This window comes from Dendrobates tinctorius, unplaced genomic scaffold, assembly GCF_039654945.1.
Source record: "Dendrobates tinctorius isolate UK_male_01 unplaced genomic scaffold, ASM3965494v1 ptg000138l, whole genome shotgun sequence".
In the NCBI taxonomy this organism is placed as follows: Eukaryota; Metazoa; Chordata; class Amphibia; order Anura; family Dendrobatidae; genus Dendrobates; species Dendrobates tinctorius.
This window is the reverse complement of record NW_027361806.1, coordinates 3,077,765-3,090,670: the sequence shown is the minus strand read 5'-3', so window position 1 is coordinate 3,090,670 and position 12,906 is coordinate 3,077,765. Positions and strand designations below refer to the sequence as shown.

The window sequence follows — 12,906 nt, the reverse complement described above, 5'->3', positions numbered from 1 at the left end:
CACAGGCTGATACAGAGGGGAGAGAGGACCCTGCCCTTTCAGGCTTACATGCTACAGGATAGTGGGGAAGGAGACAGTAGGTTGGGAGGTTGCAGCAGCTCCAGTGATGGTGAGTCGGTAGCTCCAGTAGTGGTGAGGGGGCAGCGGGGATCATTGCAGGCTGTAGGCTTTCTTGAAGAGGTGGGTTTTCAGGTTGCGTCTAAAGGATCCGAATGTGGTTGATAGTCGGACATGTTGGGGCAAAGAATTCCAGAGGATGGGGTCTATTCGGGAGAAGTCTTGGAGGCGGTTGGGTGAGGAGCGAATAAGTGTGGAGGAGAGAAGGAGGTCTTGGGAGAACCGGAGATTACGTGAGGGAAGGTATCGGGAGATTAGTTCAGAGACATATGGGGGAGACAGGCTATAGGTGGCCTTGTAGGTCAGTATTAGTAATTCGAACTGGATACGCTGAGGGAATGGGAGCCAGTGAAGAGATATGCAGAGGGGCGAGGCGGAGGAATAGCGAGGAGAGAGATGGATTAGTCGGGCGGCAGAGTTAAGGATGGACTGGAGAGGTGCGAGGGTGTTAGCAGGGAGGCCACAGAAAAGGATGTTGCAGTAGCCGAGGCGGGAGATGATGAGGGCATGCACAAGCATTTTAGTAGATTGAGGGTTGAGGAAGGGACGGATTCCGGAAATATTTTTTAGCTATGAGACCCGGCCACGGCTGATGGACTGCAGAGGAAGCCGATAACAGGAAACTAGCAGTCAACACTAGAATTCAATATCCCCCCCATTCTGGAGAACATTGAGGATTTTTAATAAGAGGTAAATTGTAAAGTTGCTTGTTGTTACAGGACCTTTACAATTTTACCCATTTATGATGATGAGGCAGCCCCTTTAAAGAAACGCCAGTGATGACATTGATCAAAGTTGGGTCCATGCCATTTCTGAAAATGAAGAACCCATTGTGAATTGGTCTGTTTGTAGACTTTTATCTTTAGAATTTTTTACTTGATACTGTTTATTTCACTGGTTGCAGACTAAAGGGGGTTCTACACATACCGATGTCGCTAATAATATCGCTAAAGCATCACCGATTTGGTTACGCAGCAGCGATATTGCTAGCGATATCGCTATGTGTGATACTTACCTCCGACCGGCTCCCCCGCTGTCCATCGCTGATCGCGCGAGATCACACAGCTCCATTTCTCGTCGGGCGCTTCCTGCTGGCGCCGACGAGCGATGCGTGGATGCGGACGGGAGGACGTCAGGATCGCCACGTCTGAAAGGTAAGTAACGACCGCTGTATCGCTGCTGCATCGCTGTGAGATCTGCCTGTGTGGCAGCTCACTAGCGACCATTTAGCGATGCACCAGCGATCCTGACCGGGTCGTATCGTGGTCGGGATCACTGGTGCATCACTAAATGTAAAGGGGCCTTTACGGTACAGTTTTTCAGCATAAAAGGGTTCAGACAATATACAGCTCACAGAAGCCCTTCTGGTTTTAGGTTTTGCGCCTCCATCAATGTCCTCAAGAGAATTCATCAAAAGATTACAAACCCTTTTATAATCAGGCACTTCTGACTCCGCAACTTCTGACTCCCTAATTCAAGTCACATATCAATGCCTGTTAAAGGGTTGATAGTGACTTGTAAGTTTCTGCTTCCAACAGGTGGCACTATAGAGTTCAAGTTCTCTTCCTCACTAAAGGCAATTTGCTTAATTAATTTGTATGAAGTCCTTACCCTTAATGGGGGCGGTCCGAAATACTACTTAATTTTCATCTTAAATCCCTATCTAATGCTATACTAGAAATTTAATCTGTTTTCTAATATACTTTAATTCAGAATTCCACATCCTTCCCTAACTAAACTAACTGCTTTTATTATTTTTTTTTTTACAATTTCCTTTTTGATGACACTTTGTTTGAGAATTCCAGTGTATGCTGGGATACTCAAATCTATTCGTCATCAGGGGGCAGAGGCTGTGGTTACTGTCGTAGTCCTTGTACCCTCCCTGAAATGAAGTGTAATAAGATGTTTGTATCAGAGGCTGGGCTAGCACCTCCATGTGTGATATGCACAATGACAGTGCACTCTCTCTCCCTGACTCACATGCATAGTAATGAGCTGGCAACAGAGCGCACTGTCAGTGTGTGTTGTAAGAAAAATACCCGGCATGCAAAGACCAGTGACATCACTGATGCTAGATGATGGCATTAAATAGATAAGAATTTAAGGATGAAAACTTATTTTTCGGACCACCTCTTTAAAGGAGCCATCCTAGCCACACACTGATTCCATATAGTTCTAAGCCTAACCTCTAACATGAAATTCCTAACATACTACTGAATGAATACTTTCTGTTAGTGTAATCCTCATTATGTTTGATAAATTTTATTTCAGAGAGGATGGTATATATATATTAAGAAAATCACTATTAAATGGGACCATACAGGGCGATTTTGTCTATTTTAGTTAATGCTTAAAGGGAATCTGTCACCCTTTTTTTTGCCTATCAGCTGCCGGCAATGACATCAGGGGCTTATCTACAGCATTCTGTAATGCTGTAGATAAGCCCCCGATGAAGCCTGAAAGATAAGAAAAACACGTTAGATTATACTCACCGGAGGGGGCAGTCCGGTCCGACGCCTCCAATCTTCATACGATGCCATCCTCTTCTTCCCTTCCTGTCGTGGAGAGGTCCGGCGCCTGCGCACTGCAGTATTCTGCTCTGCCCTCAACAGGGCAGAGCAGTGCGCCAGAGCCGCGACAGGAAGGAAAGAAGAGGACGCATCGTATGAAGATGGGAGGCACCGGACCGCGACACCCATCGGACCGGACCACCCCCTCCGGTGAGTATAATCTAATGTGTTTTTCTTATCTTTCAGGTTTCATCGGGGGCTTATCTACAACATTACAGAATGCTGTGGATAAGTCCCTAATGGCTGTGCCAGCAGCTGATAGGCAAAAAAAGGGTGACAGATTCCCGTTAAAGGGGGTTTCCACTAATTTTTTTCGATATACCTATCCATTGGTCATCAGTGTCAGGTTCCTGTTCTTCCAATTCTGTGTTGTGTCATTCCTTTGCTACTTTTCTTAGAATTGTATAAATAGATTGACAACTGGGTGTAACCAGTTTGGGTTTGCCTCTACACATTCTGACACTGTCCAACCAGTGATGACAGTGCCAGGGACACACCCCTTTGACATCGGGAATGGTAACGCCGTCTTGTAAAAATATATATATAAAAAAAATTGTGGTGGAAAATCAGAGGAATGGAACAATGTAGTGTTGCGGGAAAAGATTTGCAAGAATTGACATTTCATGCAGAATGCAAATATTTAGTAAAATAGACATATCGGGAAAGGCGACTTGTCTGTGTTGCTGAAGATCTCTTCTCTGTCCTGAACTCTAAGGCCCTAATACATCAAGACTGAGGTTTTACATGTGAGTCTTAATGAAGACAACGCTGGAGGAAGATGTGCACAATTCAGAGGCCACTTAATGAAATTTATGCATCTGGGAGCTGTAATGCAAATGATGGCGGAGAGTGTGATGAATTTTCCGGGCAGGCTTTACCACTCAACATCACTCTCATTTTGGCAGAGACTGGCGTAAAAAAAAACCCACCAAAAGGCACAACAGGTTTCTGCAAATTTGAGTTGCGCAAATTTTTTTTAACATTTCAAGGAGTTTTACACCTTAATGAATCAGGCCCTTGGTGTGTGCTCTCCGGCTTGCTGTTGGTCTACTTCAGTTGCATCTTACCTTGCATTCATCTAGAACCACGTTTCTTTCAAGTAATTTTTTTCCTTCAAAATTGTAGCCATTCCATCCCTTGAAGGTAAGAGGTGTCTCTTCACCACCATCTGTCCCTAAGACCGGAGTGTTCAGACAGTGGATAGTGATGGTGTGAACGGCCTCCGAACTCAGCAAATGGAGGAAATTCATCTGCACTTTGCCGACGCCAAACTCCAGCTGGTTAAATGGAAAAGATGAGTTGGTATACTGAATATTACAAGATGAATGCAACAAATGAACACTAGTCTCCAGTCACTGCACTCATGCGATGTGACTTGGGGCTTTCCTTTTGGGGTGGAGAGTCTGTTAGGGGATGTCTGGTCCTGGCGGCGCTATCAACACAATCGTGCTGCCTCGTTTTACAAGTTACAATACCTTGGTCACAGTAAGAGGCGATAAACACGTCTGTCCTCCTGCTGTAAAGTTACAGAACACTTCTATAGCATCTGATGGACAGCCAAGATTTGGGTCGATCCAATATTTTCCTAGAAGACATAGGTTGTACAGCCAGTGAGTGAAGAATGTAGATTGGGGCATGGACAATTCAGAAAGTGTTAAAAAATAAAATTATGGCTCTTGGAAGAAGAAAAACATTCAAATTCTTGGGACGTTAAAATGAAATGGGTTGTCCCACAAACAACACACATCATCTATTCACAGCATTGCTGATAAATGTATCACTGGGAGTCCAACCACTGGTACCACCACCGATGACAAAAACAGGGGTTCTGTGTGCCCCTCGGGAGTGGAGTCGTAGGGTGCATACATGACCACAGCTCTATTTCACACTACCACTTATTTTATGCAAGGGATACGGAACCCCCATTCTCAAGAAGAGCGGTGGTCCCTGTGGTTGGATTACTAGTGATCATATACTGTATGTGTGGGTAGGTGATAAACATTGTTTGTGGTATAACCCTTTTGGATTTTTTGCAGCTAAACTAGAATGAGCTCATTAACACTTCAACCTAAGAAATTAATGGGGCATTAATGCCAGTAAAGTGGTGTGAAGATGTGAATAAGCCAATCTGACCTGTACCCTATTCCGAAAATACACATAGATAGGGACACATGTTAAGAATATCAGATCTGTAAACAGCAGCTTAATCACCGTGTCCATCTGACTAAGGAGATTTTTTTTAACACAACTAGTAAACATGAATGGAAGAAAGATACAAATCTGCAGCAGGTAATATTTGTTACCTCTGTGATGATTTCACAGATCAAAGTTGTGACTTCGTGCGTTTTTGAGTTTTTACTTGGGAATAGTTATGGACACAGATAAAAGACAGCTGCTGTGCAAGAATCATACAGTCATGGCCGAAACTGTTGGCACCCTTGAAATTCTTCCAGAAAATGAAGTTTTTCTCCCAGAAAATTATTACAATTACATACAGTATGTTCTGTTATACACACGTGTGTTTCCTTTCTGTGTACTGGAACAACAAAACAAACACAGAAAAAAAGGCAATTTGGACATAATTTCTCATAAAACCCCCAAAAATGTGCTGTCAAAAATTGTTGGCACCCTCAACTTAATATTTGGTTGCACACTCTTTGTAATGAATAACTGCAATCAGTCGCTTCCTATAACCATCAACAAGCTTCTTCCACCTCCCAACTGGAATTTTGGATAACTCTTCTTTTGTAAACTGCTCCTGGTCTCTCATATATGAAGGCGTCTTCTCCCATCAGCAATTTTAATAACTCTCCACAGGTGTTCAATGGTATTTAGATCCAGACTCATTGCTGCCAATTCAGAACTCTCCAGCGCTTCAGAACTCTCCAGCGCTTTGTTTCCATCTATTTCTGGGGACTTCTTGAAGTACGTTTGGGGTCACTGTCCTGCTGGAAGACCCATAACCTAGAATGCAAACTCAGCTTTCTGACACTGGGCACTACAGTGCGACCCAATGTCCTTTTGTTCTCTTCAGGTTTCATGATGTCTTGCATACAGTCAAGGCACCCAGTGCCAGAGACAGCAAATCAACCACAAAATATATTTGAGCCTCCACCATATTAGACTGTAGGTACTGTGTTCTTTTCTTTGTAGGCTTCATTCAGTTTTTGGTAAACTGTAGAATGATCAGTTTACCAAAAAGCTCTGTCTTGGTCTCATCTGTCCACTAGACGCTTTCCCAGAAGGATTTTGGCTTACTCATCTGCAAACTGCAGTCTAGCATTTTTTATGTCTCTGTGCCAGCAGTGAGGTGCTCCTGGGTCTCCTGCCATAGCATTTCATTTAATTCAAATGTTAATGCACCCTGAGCCTGCAGGACAGCTTGAATTTCTTTGGACTTTGATTGTGGCTGTTTATCCACCATCCAGACTATTCTGTTTTGCAACCTTTCATCAATTTTTCTCTGCCCTCCATATCCAGGGAGAGTAGCTACAGTGCCATGGGTTGTAAACCTCTTGATTATGCTGACCACTATGGACAAATGAACATCAAGATCTCTGGAGATGGACTTGTAACCTTGAGCTTGTTTAACAATTTTGGTTCTCAAGTCCTCAGACAGTTCTCTTCTCTTTCTGTTCTCTAGCTTTAGTGTGGCACACGCAGACACACAATGCAAAGATTGAGTCAACGTCTCACCTTTCCATCTGGTTTCAAGTGTGGTTTTCCCATTGCCCACACCTGTTACTTGCTACAGGTAGGTTTGAAGGAGCATCACAAAGTTGTTTACTCACAATTTAGGAAAGGCACCAACAATTTTGTTTGGCCCATCTTAGGGGTTTTGTGTGAAATTATGTCCAATTTGCCTTTTTTTCTCTATTTTTTTTTGTGTTCCAATTCACACAAAGGAAATAAACATGTGGTTAACAAAACATGTGTAATTGCAATAATTTTCTGGGAGAAATACTTCATTTTCTGTAACAAATTCAAATGTGCTGACACTTTTGTCCATGACTGTATATGCTATTTTTGTAGTCGAAAAGCTCATCATAATGCACAATTCCACCTGCTTTGAAGTTGGAAATGGACCCCATATCTCTTGGGCTCCTGTTTGGCTGCCCTGGTTGCACCAATGGTAGTTCCACACCTAGTTTTAACTCCGTGGACCCAATGCACCATCTGCACGCAAGGAACCTCTGCCCCCGCACTCACACTATACACCTACCGTCTGATACTTTCCGTTCACAGTGCAGAAGGTCTCGACAAATGCGAGCTGGATTGTCCCGGGTTCCTGGAGGGTTCTTTATACTGTGCATTAAATCCGTCAGGTAGTGGAGTGTTTTAAAGATCTCCGTGCTAAAGTCTAGTATTGTTACTTCAGTATTTTGATAGCTCTGTTAGTAATGTTACGTTGTAGCCAGAGTATTCCACATATTAGTTACGGTGAATGTTACAGATAATCAGATGTGGGATAGTTATGTCCATGCAAAACATTAGTTCAAATGGTTAATAAGTAACAAGGAAAAAAAAAAAAAGGAAGAATATTTCATTAAGAAAATCCGCCACATTAACCAATCACGTCTTAAATTAGAAGAATTACCATCAAATACTAGAATAGTTGCAGACAGCCTTTTGTGTCTATTAAAGGAGTGAACTGTCACATACATGACATTTTGGTGAATATTTATCAGTACTGCGTGTGCAAAAGATTTTTACAAAATTTAGCACATTTCTTTGGCACACACTATAATGCTTTTATTTACGAAGATAATAGGGATTCCTAATGTTATTGTTTACTGCTCGCTGCCTAGGTTAATGACCACTGCTGCAGTCTGTCAGGAACACTGCACTGCACTTGCTCACTGAGCCAGTGCGCCTGTCCTGAGTAAAGCGAACTGTGCTCAAAGATACCTGTGGAGCGGGCAGCAGCCGAGTAGGTGCGTACTTCAGAACAGCAGGACCTGAAGCACGTGACTGCTGGGGGCATGGCCTAAACTCCAGAGAGCTAGGAGCTGCACGACAACTCCTAGCAGGGTAACTGCGAGACAAAGTTACCAAGGGGCATAGACAGGAAGGATAGTCAGGAAGTAGCCAATGAGTCATACACAGAGATAGCTGCAAGGTACAAGAGGCGTGAGCAGAAAGTAGTCAGATCACAGGCAATGAGTCATACACAGGGATAGTAGCGAAGTACAGAATCAACAGGCAAACTAAAAAAAAACAAACAAAAAAAAAAACAAGCTATAACAACGAACAGGGACAGGCACACAGAGGTCACCACACTCGGCCAAAGGCAAAAGTATAACTGACAGGGATTGGAGCTTCCCAGGGGTTTAAGAAGCTCTCCCAGAGCCATAGAGAGGCCACAATCATTAACCCCAGGTGTGCAGGTCAAAACCTGCACTGAGCTCCAGACATTAACCCCTGACGTGCAGCTCAAAAACCTGCACTGGGATCATGACAGTACCCCCCTCTCAACGGGGGGCCTCTGGACCCCCAGGCTTCCCCGGGTACTTGGCATGGAAAGCCCGAACCAGTCGATCTGCATGTACAGAGCGAGCAGGGACCCATGAGCGTTCCTCCGGTCCATCTCCCTTCCAGTGGACCAGGTACTGCAAAGAGCCGGGCACCCGCCGAGAGTCCACAATACGTCCTACCTCATACTCCAATTGACCCTCCACCAGCACTGGAGGAACAACAGGCTCGGAGTCCTCTTTGACAGACCCTACGGATTTCAACAGAGATTTATGGAACACATTGGATATTTTTAAGGAGGTGGGGAGACGCAACCTATATGCCACTGGGTTGACTATCTCCATAATCTCGTACGGACCAATGAACTTTGGTCCCAATTTAGCTGATGGTACCTTCAAATTGATGTTACGTGTGGAAAGCCAAACCTTCTCTCCCACCTGAAACATGTCTCCCGGGGACCTCTTTTTGTCAGCAAAATATTTGTACCTCCCCTGGGCCCGAGAGATATTACACTGGACTTCAGCCCAGAGGTTTTTGAACCGTTGAACGGACCCCTCTACCCCTGGACAACCGGAATCCACCCGTGAAAACTCCCCAAAATGCGGATTGAACCCATAGTTAATCAGGAATGGGGACATGTTGGTGGACTGACTCACCCGGTTTTTAAAAGCGAATTCCGCCAACGGTAACGCATCACACCAATCCTCCTGTCTGGCGGAGGTCAAACACCTGAGAATTTGTTCCAGGGATTGATTGATGCGTTCAGTCTGACCATTACTCTCCGGGTGATATGCCGACGAGAAGGAGAGTGAGATGCCCAATTTCATACAGAATGCCCTCCAAAATTTGGCCACAAACTGCACACCTCTGTCAGACACAACATTCAGGGGTACCCCATGCAATCGGACCACATGCTGCACAAACAACCTTGACAATGTTTCTGCTGAGGGTAATACTGCCAAGGGAATGAAATGGGGCTGTTTAGAAAACTTATCCACCACCACCCAGATCACGGTATTGCCCCTGGAAGGTGGAAGGCAGGTAATAAAATCCATGGAAAGATGAGCCCATGGCCTATCAGGAACCGGTAAAGGTATGAGTTCCCCAGCCGGCCGGTTATGCGAGCTTTTGGAACGAGCGCACACATCACAAGCATAAACAAATTTCTTGACATTGGACCTTAGTGAAGGCCACCAAAAACCCCTGGCTACTGCCTCTCTAGTGGCCGTGATACCTGGATGAGCACGCAACCTAGACTCATGAAACTCCTGCAGAAGTCTAGGCCGCAATAAATCTGGAACAAACAATTTATCCCCTGGCCTGGTTGCCGGAGCTAGGGCCAGAGCCCTTAGAATTTCTTGTTCCAACTCAGATGAGACCCCCGCCACTACCACCCCTGGGGGAAGAATGGAGGATGGCTGCTCGGGGGAAGACACCGGGTCAAAACTTCTGGACAGGGCATCCGCTTTAACATTTTTGGACCCCGGTCGAAAAGTAATGGAGAATTGAAATCGTGAAAAAAAAAGTGACCAACGGGCTTGTCTCGGAGTAAGCCTCTTAGCAGATTCAAGGTATGCCAAATTTTTGTGATCTGTGACAACCGTGATAGGGTGAGCTGCCCCTTCCAGAAAGTGCCTCCAGTCCTCAAATGCCATCTTGACCGCAAGAAGTTCTCTATTGCCTACGTCATAGTTTCTCTCGGCTGAAGAGAACTTCTTGGAGAAGAAGGCACAGGGTTTGAGATTGGTAAGGGTGGCCGGACCCTGGGACAGCACAGCCGCCACCCCCACTTCAGAAGCATCCACCTTCACAATGAATGGTTTGGACGGGTCTGCTTGTACCAACACCGGGGCGGACATGAAACATTTCTTAATAGCTGAGAAGGACTCCTTAGCGAGTACAGACCAATTTTTTACATCAGCGCCCTTCTCGGTAAGATCTGTGAGTGGTTTAATCACTTGTGAGAAACCTTTAATAGATAATAGTTTGCAAATCCTAAGAAGCGCTGGAGCCCCTTGAGATCTCAAGGCTGAACCCAGTCAGCGATCGCCAGCACCTTCTTAGGATCCATACGAAACCCCTCACAGGACACAATCAACCCCAAAAAAGACAGTTCCTGTACAAAAATTGAACATTTTTCCAATTTAGCGAACAATTGGTTCTCCCTGAGTCTCTGGAGAACTGTCTGTAGATGTTGCAAGTGGGATTGGCTGTCCGGGGAATACACCAAAATGTCATCCAAATAAATAATAACAAAACGGCCTATCAGGTCAGAAAACACAACATTGATGAAATTCTGGAAAATAGCGGGTGCATTAGTTAACCCAAACGGCATTACCAGGTTTTCAAAGAGTCCTTCTGATGTGAGGAACGCAGTTTTCCACTCGTCCCCTTCCCGAACCCTTATCAGATTGTAGGCCCCCCGGAGATCTAACTTGGAGAACCATTGGGCCCCAGCTAACTGGTTACATAAGTCTGGGATGAGGGGAAGCGGGTAAGTGTTCCTAACCGTTATCTTGTTCAGTTCCCGAAAGTCGAGGCACGGCCGCAAACCACCATCTTTCTTCACAAAGAAGAATCCTGCTGCCATAGGTGACACAGAAGGCCTGATATGCCCTTTGCGGAGACTCTCAGCTATGTACTCCTTCATGGCTTGGCGCTCAGGCCCGGACAAATTGAACTATCGAGCCTTAGGTAACTTGGCTCCGGGTACTAAATCAATAACACAATCATAGGGTCTATTTGGGGGCAGCGCCTCAGCCTCACTTTCGGAAAAACGTCTCCGAAATCCTTCAGGTACTCCGGAATACCTTCCAGACCGACAGACGACACAGATACGGATTTAACAGCGTTATCAAGATGTCCCAGGTTACCACATTTATCCTTGCATCCCCATTGAGTGATCTCCCCTGTAACCCAATCAATGGTAGGATTATGGCGTTGAAGCCAAGGCATCCCCAGTACCAGTCCTGCAGGCAAGTTGTCTAGCACAAGACAACTTAGTTTTTCCACATGAGTGGAACCCACTTTTAGAGAAAAAAGTTCAGACCTGCAACAGATACCATCCTGGGTAAGAGGGGACGAGTCAATTGCCACAAGATTAACAGGATCCTGAAGCCTGACTGTCCCTATCTTATTAAGAGTCATAATTTTGGTATCAATCAGGTTCACGGCAGAACCACAGTCAACAAAAGCAGTAGTTTGAACCGGACCATTACCAAGTTCCAGTTCCACCTGCAGCACCATTTTTGCACGTGAGGAAAATTGTACCTGAAGGTCTGGGTAGCCTCCTCGACTACTACCCAGACCTAGTCGTTTCCCGCTATCTTGGAGGATGACGGACAGGAGGGGCAGTCCTTCTTCCAGTGTCCAGATTCCCCACAATAGAAGCACAACTGCTTCTCCCAGCGGCGTCTTCTTTCCTTTTCCTCACAGGTGACAGCGCTCACCTCCATAGCCACAGGAAGAGTCAGAGTCTCATCTCCACTGGAGAATGATGGTGTTTCCAGTTGCATAACGCCTCTAGCCCGCAGTTTGCGATCCATGCGAACCGCTTGTGTCATGGCATCCTCCAGGGAGGCAGATGGAGGATGGAGTGCCAGGACATCCTTCAGACGTTCACACAGGCCTCTATGGAACAGCCCCCGAAGGGCGGCATCACTCCAAGAAATCTCGGCTGCCATACGTATGAATTCAGTACAGAACCACTCAGCCGAGAGCTCCCCCTGACAGACACTCATCAACTTGTCCTCAACAAAAACGCACTCTATCAGGCTAATCATAAATAAGCCTTAAGGCTTCAAAAAACACATCCACAGACATTCTCTCAGGGGCAGAAGAGGAAAGCGAAAATGCCCAGGCTTGTGGGGACCCCCTAAGCAGGGACATAACCACCCCCACCCTCTGTTTCTCATCCCCAGAGGAGCGGGGTCTCAAGAGAAAAAGAGCTTACAGCCCTCCTTAAATGCTCTGAATTCATCTTTGTAACCAGAAAACGTATCTTGCGATTTAACCGGAGATTCGGGTGGGACTAAAATGAGATCTCTATTCCCCACCTGCTGAAAGCTTGCGGAAAGCACCCCCTGAACCGAGTCCGCAACCTGCCGCTGGGACTGGGCCAGAGCTTGGTGTTCCAAACTTAGCTTCTGCAGTGACTGAGTCAAGCATTTCACCTGCTCAGATAAGGCATGCATTGGGTCCATGCTGCAGAAGTGAGGAGAGAAAAAAAAAAAAGTTCACGGTCAGTTATAATGTCAGGAACACCGCACTGCACTTGCTCGCTGAGCCAGTGCAAGTGTCCTGAGAAAAGCGAACTGTGCTCAAAGATACCTGTGGAGCGGGCAGCAGTAGAGTAGGTGCATACGTCAGAACAGCAGGACCTGAAGCATGTGACTGCTGAGGGCGTGGCCTAAACTCCAGAGAGCTAGGAGCTGCACGAGAACTCCTAGCAGGGTAACTGCGAGACAAAGTTACCAAGGGGCATAGACAGGGAGGATAGTCAGGACGTAGCCATTAAGTCATACACAGAGATAGCTGCAAGGTACAAGAGGGGCGAGCAGAGAGTAGTCAGATCACAGGCAATGCGTCATACACAGGGAGGACAGCGAAGTACAGAATCAACAGGCAAACTCACAACGGAGAACAGAACCGGGTCAGAACCATAAAAACAAGCTATAAAAGCGAACAGGCACACAGTGGTCAGCACACTCGGCCAAAGGCAAAAGTATAACTGGCAGGGATTGGAGCT

The 12,906-nt window shown here is 45.8% G+C and overlaps 1 protein-coding gene across 2 annotated transcripts in view; it reads right to left on the bottom strand.

Annotated features, from left to right (window-relative positions):
• COL24A1 (collagen type XXIV alpha 1 chain) overlaps positions 1-12,906 on the bottom strand; it is a 310,883-nt gene that overhangs the window by 1,676 nt on the left and 296,301 nt on the right. The window contains exons 57-59 of one of the 2 annotated variants that reach the window (XM_073544400.1): positions 6,910-7,078; positions 4,163-4,272; positions 3,755-3,964 (exon numbers count right to left, since the gene is read on the bottom strand). In XM_073544400.1, coding sequence (XP_073400501.1) covers positions 3,755-3,964; positions 4,163-4,272; positions 6,910-7,078 — 489 coding nt within the window. Of the gene's footprint in view, positions 1-3,754; positions 3,965-4,162; positions 4,273-6,909; positions 7,079-12,906 lie in introns of those variants that run through there. The other variant, XR_012220101.1, reaches the window with a different exon arrangement.